General features: G+C 37.1%; 1 protein-coding gene across 1 annotated transcript in view; it reads right to left on the bottom strand.

Moving 5' to 3' along the window:
- Positions 1-16,167, bottom strand: part of IMMP2L (inner mitochondrial membrane peptidase subunit 2) — a 905,116-nt gene that overhangs the window by 850,361 nt on the left and 38,588 nt on the right. Inside the window, exon 3 of the mRNA XM_086692395.1 lies at positions 13,883-14,019. Coding sequence (XP_086548521.1) covers positions 13,883-14,017 — 135 coding nt within the window. The 5' untranslated portion in view covers positions 14,018-14,019. The remainder of the gene's footprint in view (positions 1-13,882; positions 14,020-16,167) is intronic.

Here is a 16,167-nt window from a genome sequence, read left to right as displayed (position 1 = left end):
ATTTATTTACTCATAATCCTGAAACATGGGCTTCACTCAGAAGGGCAGATCCTCTTCCAGTCTCTCTTCCAGCCAACATGTGGTAGCAATCACCTGTGACTCAAAAAGAGCTAGAAAGGCCAAGCTGGCTCTACTCATACATCAGGCATTTAACTGGGGCTTCTTGGACAGGATGCTTCACTTGTTCTCCAAGGTCCCCTCTAGCAGGACAGCCTGAGTTTCCTGCATGTTCCCAGTTCACAAGCACCTACCAAGTTTCCACTTGAGTAACATCTGTTAATGCTCAATTGGTTAAAGCAAGTCACATGGCCTGAGACAATGTGGGAAGAAATTCTACAAGTCAATGAGGGGGGGTGTGATTCATGGAGGAGCCATTACTGTAAAAATCTACACATTTCCCATGTTAAGTGAATGGGTCATTCTCTCAGTTGACACTCTGTGCTTCCTGTTGGTCATTTAAAAAAATTACAGAAATGAAAGATGGTTTATATTGTTAAGAAAGAAGGAAAGAAAGAGAGAAAGAAAGGTTAGCTAGCAAAAAAAAAAAAAACTAAAAAAACTAAAATAAAGACACTTTTTGAAGTTTATTTACTTAAAAGAGAGCAGAGGAGAGGCAGAGAGAGAGAGAGAGAGAGAGAGAGAGAGAGAGAGAATCACAAGCAGGCCTCACACTGCCAGTGCAGAGCCCAACGCAGGGCTCGAACTCAAAAACTGTGAGATCATGACCTGAGATGAAATCCAGAGTCAGCCACTTCATGGAATGAGCCACCCAGGTGCCCCAAAAGATAAATACTTTCAAGCTACAAAGTACACAACACACATTGAAAAATTAAAAATAAAGTAGCAAGGAGGCACCTGGATTGTTCAGTCAGTTGAGCATCCGACTTCGGCTTAGATCATGATCTTGCGGTTTGTGACTTCGAGCTCCGCATCCGGCTCTGTGCTGACAGTTCAGAGCCTGGAGCCTGCTTCAGATTCTGTGTTTCTTCCTCTCTCTGACCCTCCCATGCTCATGCTCTTTCTCTCTCAATAATAAATAAACATTAAAATTTTTTTTAAATATAAAATAAAATAAAGTAGCAAGATAATATAAAACTAAAACTAGAAAGAATAAAAACAAAATTTACAAACTAGTAAGAAAAATCAAAAATTAAAAATATTATAAATTTATATAACCATTGATACAAGGCATTAGAAGCAATAAAATCAGCTAAAACTGAGCATAAATGTATGAGGAGAAATTTCTTTGTTATTTTAAAGTAATTTAGAAATTTATTACCTTTGATTGGTGATGGATTTTTTTTTATGTCTATTTGTTTTTGAGAAAGAGAGAGAGAGCATGAGCATGAGAGGGGGAGGGGCAGAGAGACACGGAGACACAGAATCTGAAGCATGCTCCAGGGAGGCTTGAACTCATGAACCATGAGATCATAACCTGAGCCCAAGTTGGACACTTACCCAAATGAGCCACCCAGGCGCCTGGTGATGGATTCTTTTTAAGAAAGTTTTGAAGTTCTCAGAGGAAATGGCTTTCAAACAGTAAACTTTCTCACCAGTTTTTTTTTTTTTTTTTCAAGTTTTTATTTAAAATCTAGTTAGCTGAGGTGCTTGGGTGGCTCAATTGGTTAAGCCTCCAACTCTTGATTTCAGCTCAGGTCATGGTCTCAGTTGTGAAACTGAGCCCTGCATCGGGCTCTGGATAGCCCAGAGCCTGCTTGGGATTCTCTCTCCTGCACTCTCTGCCCCTCCCCTCTCCTGTCAAAAATAAATAAACTTTAAAAAATAATAATAAATAAATAAATAATAGTTAACTTATATGATAAGATTGGTTTCAGGTGTAGAATTTTGTGACTAGTCATATATATAGAACATCCAGTGCTCATCACAAGTGCCCTCCTTAGTACCCATTACCCATTTAGCCCATTCCCCACTCTCCTCCCCTCCAGTAACCCTCAGTTTGTTTTCTATAGTTAAGAGTCTCTTATGGTTTCCTTCCCTCTCTCCTTTTTTTCCCCTTCCCCTATGTTCATCTGCTCTGTTTTTTAAATTCCATATATGAGTGAAATCATATGGTATTTGCCTTTTTCTGACTGACTTTTTTCACTTAGCATAATATACTCTAGCTCTATGCATGTTGTTGCAAATGTCAAGATTTCATTCTTTTTGATGGCTGAGTTATACATATATATATACACACACACACACACACACACACAACTTTTTTTAGTCATTCATCAGTCATTAGACATTTGGACTCTCTCCTTAATTTGGCTATTGTCAATAGTGCTGCTAATAACATCGGGATGCATGTACTCCTTTGAATCAGCATTTTTGTACCCTTTGGGTAAATACATAGACTTACAATTGCTGGGCCATAGGGTAGTTCTATTATCAACTTTTTGAGGAACCTCCATGCCATTCTCTAGAGTGGCTGCATCAGTTTGCATTCCCACCAACAGTGTAAGAGGGTTCCCCTTTTTCCTCATCCTTGCCAACATTTGTTATTTCCTGTGTTGTTAATTTAAGCCATCTGCCAGGTGTGCAATGGTATCTCATCGTTGTTTTGATTTGTATTTCCCTGATGATGAGTGATGTTGAGCATATGATGAATAACTTAATAGACAAATGGGTGGAGAATGAACAATATATTTTTTAAAAATATTAAAAGTTAGAATTCAAAAGCTTGGCAAACCAAGACAATCAGGATTTTTGAAGCAAAAGCAGTTCCCATGTCTGGCAAACACCCCAACAATTTGCCCTACTCAAGAGTTGGGCAACTATTCTCTCTAAGAATAGAGAGCAACTTATTCTAAGAATAAGTTTCACAAATGTATTTTTTATTAAAGCATAATCGAGATGTCATATTATATTAGTTTCAGACATAAAGCATGGTGATTCAACACTTGTGTACATTGCAAAATGAACATAGTAAGCCTAGTTACCATCCATCACCAATACATAGTTCTGATTTTTTTTTTCAAACTTGTGTATTTACAGAGGTTGTCACAATGCAGATTCAAAGGTCCTAGTAATTATTCCATTTTCATGGGTATCTGGGAAGGAGCTCAGGAATCTTTACGAATCAGCCCAAGGATGGTATTAATAAAGGCCCAAGGATGACACTAACTGTCAAAGGGCTTTCTCAGACCATGGACCTCCTTGTCCGTTGCATTGCACTTATTGCTTAAAGCCCTTAAGATAAGCCCACATTTAAAATTTCAGGCTCAAAAGCTAACACCCTCCATTCCCTTAGCTATAGCTCAATTTTAGCAGCTTCACCCTTTCAAGCCTCCCTCCAGCAATAAAGCAGCATTTTCAAATTACAGGTCATGACCAATGAGTGAGTCATAGAATCAATTTAATGGGATGCGACCAGAATAGAAAATATCAGAGGGCACTGCACATAATGATGGTAATTACAGTTTTAGTATTGTTACATGAAACTTTTATTTCAGTTGTGTGTATGTGTGTACAATGAAACACTATATCACTTAATGAGTCATAAGCAAAAAGGTTTGAAAACCTCTGTCATAAAGAATATAATGGATTCATCAAGAAGCTAAAAAGTTTTCAGGTGAAGAGTGCAGAAACACCCTCAAAGTCAAATAAAAAAAATTCTAATGATGATAATTTCATTTCATCATATTTCTGTAGGGTTTAATTATTCAGGGACTTCAATGCTTCAAAGAATGAATTTAATATGCATTTATTCAGCATCCCTCTGAATGGGTAGGTAAGGGGAATATGGTCCTTTTCTTTTAGAAGCTTACAAAGTACAGTTAGTATTAACCCATGAAGTAACTAGAAGACCAGAGGACAATACAAAACATGTATAATCATGAGTTAAATTTACAGTGCTGTAGGATTTCAAATAAGTGAATGATGGAATTAGGGAAAGTTGTGTGAAGAAGGTAGGACTTCTGTTTGACCTTGAACATAAGAAAAAGCGGAGAGGAAAAGGTATAGTAATAAGCCTTGCTATATAGCCAAATGAAGCTAACTGCCTATAAAAAAAAGCTCAAACATTCAGTATATAACACAGTAGTGAGTAGATTTACCACACCCAGGTATTCAGAAACCCTGGTTCTTTCTATCTAATAGATCCACCATCTCCTGTGGTCTCAGAGTCTTCAACTGGTTCCTCTGCATCCAGCAGCAGACAGAAGAGAGAGCAAGGATTACAAAGAAGACTTTTACAGACCAAGCCTGGAAATGGCAACTCACTTTTCATTCTCTTCCCATTAGCCAGAATTCAGTCCCACTTGACTACTAGGAAGGCAAACCATATAGCCTAGGACCAAAATGGAGTACTTCTATTCATTGCTAGTCCTTTCTCTTACAACTAAAATATTCCAAACATAATACAATGCACAAATATAAGAAGACTCTGAAAGGTGGAAAGAAGACAGATCGGAGGCTAGGGACATTAAGACTTGAGGAACAACATGGCGGAAAGTTCCCAGGTTTTCTTTTTGCCTCTCATATATCCTAGATGAGGCACTGGAGAAGCCTGCAACCAGGAACCACCAAGAAACAGAACCAAAAACCTTAAAGAAAAGCCTATTTCCTAGCCAAAAGGCCAGGAAAAGGATGGCCAAGGGGAACAGAAAACACTTTTTATAATACCCGTCCTAATCCAGCCAAATACCAAAGGAAACACTTCCCCGACCCGAGTGTTAGTGGGCTGAACAGGGAAATGGGGTTCCAGCCACACCCAGTGTCAGTGAGACCCGGTACATTCACTTCACTTTCCTCTTCTACAAAGAGGTAGAATAAGAATGCAGGGCATGTTAGCACACCATCACCCACCCCAGGATTAGTTTGGCAGTTTTTTTTTTTTTTTAATTAAACTGAGGGGTACCTGGGTGGCTCAGTTGGTTGAGCATCTGACTTTGGCTCAGGTCATGAGCTCACAGTTCGTGGGTTCATGCCCCACATCAGACACTGCTGTCAGTCTGTCAGCACAGAGCCCACTTCAGATCCTCTGTCCCCCTCTCTCTGCCCCTTCCACACTTGCACTCACCCCAAAATAAATAAACATTAAAAAAAATTAAGCTGAAATATACCATACAACTTAGCAATTCCATTCCTAGGTACCTAGGAAATGTCCAGAAAAGGCATAAGTAAAAGTAAGAATTAACTTCAAATAGACCCGAGGGATCACTGTAGGGAAACGAAAATGTTCTAAAAGATGATGATGATACAACTACATGAATTTATTAAAAATTGCTAAATCACTCACCATGGATAAATTCAATGGTATATAAATTATACCTCAATAAAACTGTGTTTTCTTTTTTTTTTTTCAAGTAGAGAGGGGCGCCCGAGTGGCTCATTCAGTTGAACGTCCGACTTCGGCTCTGTTCATGATCTCACGGTTCATGAGTTCAAGCCCCACATAGGGCTCTCTGCTGTCAGCATGGAGCCCACTTTGGAGCCTCTGTTCCCTTCTCTCTCAGCCTCTCCCCAGTTTGTTCTCTCCCTCTCTCTCTCCCTCTCTCTCTCCCTCTCTCTCTCTAATAAATAAATGAAAACTTAAAAAAAAAAAAAGTAAACAGAATAGTATAATGAACTACCTACCATGTTACCCATTATCTAGGGTCTACTATTACAAACTCACAGCCACTCTTGTTTCATCTATAACACCACTCCACTCTTCCTCTTTGCATACTACTATAAGTAATCTCAGCTATTACACATTTCACTGAAAATTTTATGTGATGCATACTATAGATTTTTTAACCTTAAAAATATATTAATTAAAGCACAAGTGATAAAAAAAAAACTTTGGCCATTTTAAATAATCTTATGGTGTTTTCTCATATTTTCAGTTTTGTCTTTTATTTGTTTAAACATACTACATTTAGCAGCTGATAGTTCTATTACCTAGTCTTTAAGATCTGATTCTGCTAAAAGTTGTTACAGACTCTCACTTGTGATAGTGTTCATTTCCTTGTGTAATATTTTTACTGTGAGATCATGTTCATCAAACTTTGTATGTGCCCAGAAGGATTGGGGATGGCTTTCACCAGGTGCCTGAGGATGCACTAAACCCAAGTACAAAGTGAATTAAAATCTCAATTGAGAGTATTTCATTTGCAGTGAAGGTGAATTCAAACCTCAGTTCCAATAAAGCTTTTCTCTGCTGCTCAGAGACTACAACATTTTTCTTGCAGAACGGATTTGGGTTTTAGTGTATCTATTCCCTAAAAATGTGTCTCCCCAATGATCCTGAATTTATTCAGAATTTCTGTTCCACCTCCCTACCCTGTAAGAGCTCAGGGCCTTGTCTTCTGATCCCCATGCGGCTATTAAAACAAAAAAACTCTGAGTTACCAGGATATGACAAATGTCCATAGGACATCTGCTATCTTCAATGCATACTTAGTACTCTGGAAATGTACTCCCCCTTATTTGTGGTCTCAGATCATTTCTCTTACCTCCCTTCAAGGTCACTATACATTTTTTAAAAGATTTTTAATGTTTTATTTATAATTTTTATGAGTTTTGTATTGGGAATATTTTCTAGATATCTACTTCGCTGTATTTCCAAAAAGTGAAATCTAATTCCTTCTTTTAAGAAGTCTAATTACAAAGTTTATAATCTTCAGTTTAGAATCAGGCATTTTCCATCAACCTGAGTTTTAAAGTTTGAAATCTTTCAGCTCCCACCAAAACATAAGATTAATTTCTATCTTTGTTTAAATTCCAAATGTACTACAAAACCATCCCAAAATTAAAATAACTTACCAATTACACCACTGCATAAACAAAAGTAAAATGGAAGAAAATATCTCTGTGAGCAGTATTAGAGGGAGGCTATACACCATAGTAATAAAGCACAACTTTTATTAGTTATTATTTAGTAAAATGGCCAGAGTTAATTGAAACCAGTTCTGAAACTTGATGGCTGTGTGCTGAGGTAAACTATCTCAAATGGTTGCTCTCAGTTTTTTAATGTACAGTTTAGAACTTAAGTCAATATCCCATAATGTATCAAAAGTTCTACCCGTAGGAATCTGAATAAAGTATTAAATTTAAAATTACATAAAAGAAAAGCATTAATATTCCAATTAGCAATGATCATAACTCAAAAGAATATACAAAAGTCTCATTAAATGGGTCAATAACAATGATTTTATGTATGTATACATATGCATACATATGTGTGTGTTCACATAAAAACATAAATACATATGTTTTAGAGAGAGAAAGATAGGGAAAGACGGAAAGGGAGAGAGAGAAGGAGAGGGTGGGAAAAAGGAAGAGAATAAAATAAATGTAGCAAAATGTAGAAAACTGATGAATCTGAGTACAGAACCCATGGGAGTTCTCTGTACTACTCTTAAAACTTTTCTTTAAGTCTAAAATTACTTCAACATTTAAAAAAAAAGTGTTATGAAGTCAGTGTTTAAATAACAGATATATAACCCTGGCTACATAAAACAGAAGCATCCTGTTCTTCTATCATGGGAAGTGAAGAAAATCCATGAAGGGACGTTATAAAGTTATCACTCACCAACTGTTTCAGTATCACATATGTTTGTTGCTATAAATACAAACTGATCTATTTGAATTCTCTACTAATGACAGGATGCAGAACTACATAAAAATGTATAACATCCTAAGGGGTAAACACTTCAGGTGAGATTTTTTAAGCCAAAGGTAATTTGGGAAGAAAGCTCACAGGTAAGCTGAGAAAGCATTCCAGCATCAACTCCTGGCTTCCTCCAAAGTCAGCCTCAGACGACCAAGGGGAGTAAGAATGCAGAGCATTCAGCATTGCAGGAAATGTGTGCCGGATGGTTCCCAGCATCTTCAAAGTGCAAATTCAGCAGGTAACATAAAACTCCCTAACTCTGCATTAAATTCTGGCGCATACATCACAATATATCTCTTTCCTTAAGAGTCTGTATTTGTATCTAGCTTCCAGAATGTCAAAATAATAGTTACAACCAATGATAATTGTTGAATATTAATTGTACCATAGGTTTAAAAAATTTTTTAATAAAATAAAATAAATAAATGTGGCAAAGACAGAAAGAGTGTGAGCCTCTTTGCTTGCTTTTTTGACAGAACTTTTAATTTTAAACTCAGCAGGAAACAAGATAATAACTGCAAAAGCCAAGAATGAGTCCAAGAAGTTTATTACAAACCAGTTTCTTCAGGATCATTTGCAGGTAGCTGAAAGTCAAGACAATTTTGAACCAAAGAATGTATGTTATCGATTAATAAATAGCTCAATGCTGATTAAACTCTACTTTCTATCCCATTCTTTGATTTTCTAATACATTCTGCATAAATCTTTCTCTGAAATCTGAGCTCAAGACATAGAATTGTGGAGTAATGTTTTCAAGTATTTTCCCCCCTGGCTATGCCACCTGGAAAGAAGATGGTTCACTATAGAAACATTCTGTAGCAATTCCAACAAAAACAGGACAATGATACCTACAATTCTTTCTTTTGCTTACTTCTTAAAGTCGTAAATCTTAATTTTAAATGTAGAAGGCATAGGGGCGCCTGGGTGGCGCAGTCGGTTAAGCGTCCGACTTCAGCCAGGTCACGATCTCGCGGTCCGTGAGTTCGAGCCCCGCGTCAGGCTCTGGGCTGATGGCTCAGAGCCTGGAGCCTGTTTCCGATTCTGTGTCTCCCTCTCTCTCTGCCCGTCCCCCGTTCATGCTCTGTCTCTCTCTGTCCCAAAAATAAATAAACGTTGGAAAAAAAAAAAAATTTAAAAAAAAAAAAATAAATAAATGTAGAAGGCATACACCTTTTATAAGAACCAGTGACCCTGCTGCAGGCATTCTCACGCAAATAAAATCTAAAACTTTGGTGCCAGGTCATTAAACTATTCCTAGGGCACCTTTTTGACTCTAAAAGCCTCAGTAAGGGATTGAACTTCTAATTTGAATAATTGCATTCCACCAACATAAATTCCCTCTGTAGTTTCAACTGTATGCAGTATCAGTCCTCATTTCCTGAGTTAAATTAATGTTGAGTAATGTGGTGCTTCTTAAAAAAAAAAAAAAAAAAAGTGCATCCACTTTCTTAGTAACCTTTCAGCAACCAGGAGAAGTGATTCATGTGCACTAGAGGCGAATAGGTCAGTATGAATAATTTCTGCCAGCATTCCCTGTGTGCAGAGCACTGCAAAAGGTATATCTCAGCCAATAAAATGGATATACTTATACAACTTTATTTAAAAAATCAAATGCTTCATAAACTGTATCCTATTTTCCACTGAGTTATGTCATTATATCATTAAAAACTTTATTTTCATTTATGACTTACCTTCAGCTAAGCTGTGAGTCCTCACGTTTGATCACCTCTATCCTTCTAGTCAGACACCTAATAAATTGTAAATTAATATTGGAAAACCTAACCTACTCAGTAGTGTTTAAAAAGTAAAGATTCTTGTAAGAGGAAATCCTATTGAATCTCAAGCCTCTCTTATTAAATCCCAAGTGAACAGAATTCTTAAAACCCATTTAAAAAACCGCTTTTATGCAAAATTTGTTACTCAAGGTGAATTTCCAGTGTTGCTATAACAGTGTTTATTTAATAAGACTAGTATTATATATCTCTTTAATGATATTCGATCTTTCAATCCTTGAATTTTCTTAAATAACATGTCTACAAGTTGCAGAGTGACCTTTAACAAAAGCTACTCAAAAGTGATGATCCAATCAGCCCCAGGTGATTTTCAACCTAAAGATATCAAAAATGGATCAATCCATTCCCAGAATTCAGTGACTCAAAATTTCAATATATTCTAATTTTGTCAGTCTTGGATTTCAAAAAGAGTAAGATCATTCTAGGCAGACCCCTAGGTAAACAAGCAACTTTTTAGGTTATGTCTGAAGTCAACCAGGTATCCCTAGGGTCATAGGGGGGTATGGTAGATATACTTACTTCTTCACTAATTTTCCTTCCCTCATCACTTTGCCATGACTCCCCAATTTCACTGACTTTCGGTTTTGCCATGTGACTTACTTTGACCAAAGGAATGTAAACAGAAGAGTAGAAGTTCTGATCTGAGGCTTTAAGAGGTTCTGAGTATTTCCACTCACCCTCTGATATCTTGCTATCTATCGCCCATGAGAAGAACATATCTCAAGTAGCCATGGCTCCTTCAGTGTAGGTCCCACAATGAAAGCTACATGAAGCAGACTGAACCAAACCCATAGTCTAGACTGACTACAGTCAACCTACTGGCCCATGAGCAAGAAATAAATATCTGAATGCAAGCAACTGAACACTTAAGGTAGTTTATTGTCATAGTAATAGTATAGTGGCCAACAATAACGGGATTCAAGGTATCATTTGCTGGTACCACTCTGTTCTGAATTAAAATTTCCAAGGTCCATTTTCCAAAATAGTACACTAAACCAAACGAGTTTTCATTTCTGGATGTACTAGATACTGTCCAAATATGTCTTACAGCTTGCTATCTTCTTGTCTGAAAATGTATCCATTATTCAGGATTCATAACCCTGAACCTCTTCTACTGAAGTAAAAGTACACTGAAGACAGAATCTGTACTGATTCGCCACCCCACTATAGCACCTAAAATAGTGTTTCTCACACTTCCTAGCCATTTGATAAATGACTCCCTATTCCAACTCAAAGTGACCACTGCTTTTCATTACTGTCCATATCTCAAAATGACCTCCTGAGTCACAAAATGATTCATATATTTGAAATAACAGAAATGACTAGATACGATCTTTCCACCTGAATGCACAGATATTCTAAAGCACAGTACAACGAATGGTGCTCAAGACTGATAACTGACACCAACACAAATTCCTTCAAAATGGCAAAGGTTCCTTCAGTGAATACTGAAATACAGAATGGATGGCTAAATGACATATCTCATGGTGCTACACACAAACATGCCACAGAAATGTGTCAGGATTCAACGGCACAATTCCAAGGCAGGTCTCACAAAGGGGACTATCAACCCCTTCCGGGGAATACATTTCTGTCTTGAGTCTCCTTATTACTGGTCATCTATGCCACTCTGTTGTCTCCTGTTCATTGTGCCAGCTGTCTCATTTTCTCCATCGTCATCTGTTGCCCAACCGATCTAGGTTATTTTCTTTCCTCTTCTTCTCTACAGTTCTTTTCTTTCTTGCCTCTTGCTTTTACTACCTTCCTCTCATACTTCTCAGGCTGGTATAAGAAGACATCACCACACATCCAGACAATTCCCTTCCTTCACAAAAAAATCAGCCAACTGCTAAACACCAGATATAATTTTCAGGACTCAGAGTCAATAAAAGCAGGTGTATTCCCTGTGGGATGCTCAGGGACTTCCAGAGATGCCCACAGACCCTGCCAGCTATTTTAGTACTTGTGTCATTAGAGAAAAGTGAAGACAAGAATTTTTTCAAATTTTTTGTCAAAAATTCTGCTGAATCCCATGCTCTAAACATGTTCAGTTCATCAAAGCTGTACAGTGGCAAAGATGTCTTCAAAAATGCTTAATTAATTAATCACTATATCCCATTACTGGAATTTCTGCTCCTAAATAATTTTAAGTATGAGTTAGTACTATCTAATAAGATGATAAATAAATTATTTATTATACTTAGAAGTAGTCTAAAATTACTAAAATACAGACCCAACTGTAATAAACATACATCTTTATTCTCTTCCAAAATTATCCTTTCCTCTTTTATTGTAAAAATAGTACACCCTCTCTTCTGAGTAATGTCACCACTACCTTACCCTGAAAGCTGAAAGCTGAAAGCTGAAAGCCTGTGGAACAATGTGCTTCAAATACATACTGTCATTTTCTTACTCAGCTTAGCCACAGGTTAGGGGGTGTAGCTGTCTGAAGCAGAGCCAATCATGGCACCTTAACCCAATGGACAAAGGTGATCTATATTTGTATAGATAAGGGCATGTGACCAAAACCGAATAAATCACAGTCCTTTCCCAAGAGTTTTCAAAGTGACATTAAGGCAGGAGGAGAAATCACTCTCAGGTGGTGATGAAATCAGGCATCTTAAGTCATGAGAGCTGCCAGCAGCCATGTGCCGTGCATTGTGAAGAAAGCTGGTCTTAGAGAACAAAGCCAAGATGTAGACAGAAGCAGACGGTAAAAACAGAGAAGGCGGAGCACCCTGCCGCATTCAAATCCCTGGTTCCAGTTGTCCCTGACGATTGCCACACTTCTGCCTTCCTCCTGGGTACATAATAAGCCTTCCAATAAATTCTCCTGGATATCCAACTCAATTCAAGCTGTTTTCCTGTCATCAACAGCCAAGGAAATTCTACATAACATACCAAACAAACTACAAGGTAACAAATCTGACTTCTTGGGAACAGGGTAGGGAGCACTATAAGAAATGTATCTGCAGCAAACTTAGTATCAGTCAATAGACTGGCATTTAAGAATGACACTATTTAACACTTCCTTCACTGCCTTCATAACTGATAAACCTTGTCTTTTCATAATACAGTCAATTTCTTGTATTTTTTTTTTTATTGAATGTCCTCACCACAAGCCATGAGCATAGATGTGCAGTGGATATATTCTGGGCTAAAACACGAAGATTAGGATACTATGGTTGCCATATGATCCTCTGGAATATAATTAGATCCAAGGTAAGAAGGCTTTATGTTCTGGAAAAATCTATTTCAAGATAGTAATGGTTGTATGACAAAACAGCAATGACTACCAGAACTCAGGACAAGATCTGATTTTCAATACAATAATTACATTTAAAAAAGCAAACTCTAACTCCTCAAAGCTGATACCTATGCCCTTAACTAGTTTTCACTAAAACAAAAAGAAAAAAATAAAATAAGTATAATGTTAAGCTCTTAGAAGCTAATATATTCATTTTACTTGTTTTACATAGCTATTTAGCACAATGCATGAACTTGATAGATGCTCATAACAGAAGAAAACAAATCATATTACAAAATGCAAATTCTTCAATTACATAAACTTGCTTACACAATTAGGTTCTAGACATCAACTTTAGAACAACAAAGTCTTCTCTAAGTTATTCCAGAAGACTATTTGCCTATAACTTTTGGAAATCTCCACTGAAAAATTCTTTCCATGTAAACTGCATTTAATTTTTTTAATCAGGAACATGCTTAAAAAACACACCCAGAATATCTGGGACCAGTACTCTAGTTTTTTCTATCTACTAAAGTGTAAGTGTGTGTGTGTGTGTGTGTGTGTGTGTGTGTGTGTATATATGCACACACGTATATATGCATACACATATTTATTTATATATGCATACTTGTGTATGTGTATATATATAATGTGTACATATTTTATATTTATATACATATTTAGGGGGTGTGTGTATACATATATACACACAACATGCACACTAACATTGAGATATATAATAATTGTATATATACTACACACACATACACACACACACACACACACACACACACACACACACACACACAGAGTAACTGAATTTGATTCAAACTCCATCCTGCAACTACACTAACAATCTGGTCTTAAAAGGATATTTAAGTGTGGATTCAAATATGGATAATAAAAATATCTTAAAATCCTAGGCCATATCCATAGGAAATGGTGTCATTTAATAAAACTTCTTTAGAATCTCTACTTACAATTCGTAAAATAAATAAAATAAAAACTTAAAAAAAACTATAGATACAGAAAACTAGTTGATAATTATTTTTATTCACCTCTCCTTTATTTATAAACCTTATAAGAGACCTTATAAAAAAATTAGTAAAGTTAAATTTCAGGTCAAGGCATTTTTAAAACTTTTTAGGTACCAGCATAGAAATAATATACAGAATTCCTGCTGCTGTACATGAGAAACCATGAAGCATGGGCTGTAAAGAACGAAGCCACATTTGTTTTTACCTGCATTGACGCTCCCTCCACTCTGGCCACACAGGCCACCCGATCCAGGAAAGTCACGGCCACGGGCACCGCTACAAAAAAGCCTTTACAGAAAGCCTTGAAGTATCTTCTCACCCAGCCTTTTGACTGTGCCATACCTAAAAATGCAAAGAAAACAAGCATGAAATTAGCCTCAAAAATGGTAAAAAAGAAAAAAAAAGAAAAAAGAAAAAGAAAGAAAGAAAGAAAGAAAGAAAGAAAGAAAAGAAAAGAAACAAAACCAGCATAAGAAAAATAAGAGTTAAGGAAAAGCAACCTCATCTCTTAATATATTTCATACCCATCCCTATTAGCTATGGAATAAATTTGACTTAAATCCCAAAGGCAAATACACTAACTCAGGTTAACTCTTTTTCTGTACTTGAAATCCACTTGATGACTTCAGTGGAAATTTTCTCTTCAGAAAGCAGTAAGTTAGAAAACAAATAAACATTCTAAAAAAGTAAATCCTTTCAGGTTGTTGACTATTATGGTGGAGATGCTCCTTATACCCCTGACATCTGTTCTCTTCAACAGTCACAGAAGTTTTAATGGGACAAATGGATGCCCAGACTCCCTTGCAGCTAAGAGTGACCATGTGACTAGACCTGATGAATGGCATATGAGAAAAACTGATAAACTTCCACACTGTGCCCTGAAAAGGAATATGCCCTCCCCTTCCTGTTTCTCTTTTTACAATACCATGATAACAAGGTGGTAGTAGGAGTAGGGATAGCCATCTCAAGTTAAAGAGAGCAAAGCAACAAAATAGAAAGGTCCTAGGTCCCCAGCACCATGAAGACACTGTAAGTATGCTGCACTGCTTACATCTGAACTATTAAAAACCACTGCTATGAGTCTGTTATAGCAGCCAAACTGATCCTAACCAATATGATGATGAAATCTATGATAGATCAAGGAAAAGATTTAGGTATCATCATAGAAATAATATACAGAATTCCTGCTGCTGTACATGAGAAACCATGAAGCATGGGCTGTAAAGAACAAAGCCACATTCGTTTTTACCTGCATTGACGCTCCCTCCACTCTGGCCACACAGACCACCCAATCCAGGCAAGTCATGGCCACAGGCACTGCTACAAAAAAAAGCCTTTACAGAAAGTCTTGAAGTATCTTCTCACCCAGCCTTGTGAATTCACCCAGCATGTGAATTCAATACAGATAATTACCAACACTCACCCTGTATCCATTTGACTAATTTTCAGATTTTCCAGGGATAAGCAATCCCTTAATTGTCTCATGCAATAAAAAACAAAATAGTGAGAGATCAAGGTATGCTACCCTACTAGACCAAATGGAGCCAAACATAGACCAACAGATGAGGAACCTTCATGGTTGGGAAAGATAAATGATGACTTTGTCCATGGTTCTTACTTAGACAAGCTACAAGGGCTACCCAATATTAAAGGAGGAGGAGAAAGGAGTGGTAAGTTAGATTTCTCAGGACCCCTCCTTCTTTGCAGTGTACGGCTGGATCAGAATAACTTTAAAGTTCCCTAACACAATCATAAGGCTTTGGTTAGCCTACAGCTCAGTTTGCTTCCAAGATGACCTAAGATTTCTTTCTGTCCTTCTGAGAGCAGGTTCAAAAGGATCCAGAAATGCAATTCAGACCGAGCATATACCAAAAAGGCATACACCAGGACAGTGTTAAATTCGGTCCAGGTACTCATATCTGAAGATTTTACCCAATAACCTATATAACTTACACTGGAAATGAGGAACACATGAAGAAAGGGTGTCACTGCCTATGTGACACCCAAATTGTTGTAGTTATGGGATCATTTCCAAACAGCTTCATCGAAAAGACTTCACCTCCAACTTTATTTTAAAGGAATTTTGCCTTTGAAGACACAAAAGAGGGTCACATGGTAATGAGGAATACATAGTCTTATGATCATGACAGAGCAAAAGAATTCTCCAGAATTATCAGTATAGGAAAATGACTTTCAAACTGTTTTGAAAGAACATACAGTCTATACAGCAACTCGGTACCTGCGTACTCACTCACTCATACACACACACACAACTTACACATATACCCTCAAAATGCAGCAAATGAGAACTGAAAAGTTTCACAAAACAATACTTATTCTTACTACGTAATAGGCTATCATTTTAGTCTGTTCTATTTCATTAAATGGAACAAGATAGATGCAGGGAGACCAAATTATGCTAGTGGTCCTGGGTAAGAGATGATGGTAGGCTGGGCCACAGTGGTCACGACAGACACGGAATTAGAGGCA

Source organism: Puma concolor, chromosome A2, assembly GCF_028749965.1.
Source record: "Puma concolor isolate L17-30 chromosome A2, mPumCon1.1.hap2, whole genome shotgun sequence".
NCBI lineage: Eukaryota > Metazoa > Chordata > Mammalia > Carnivora > Felidae > Puma > Puma concolor.
This window is presented reverse-complemented; position numbering and strand designations above follow the sequence as displayed.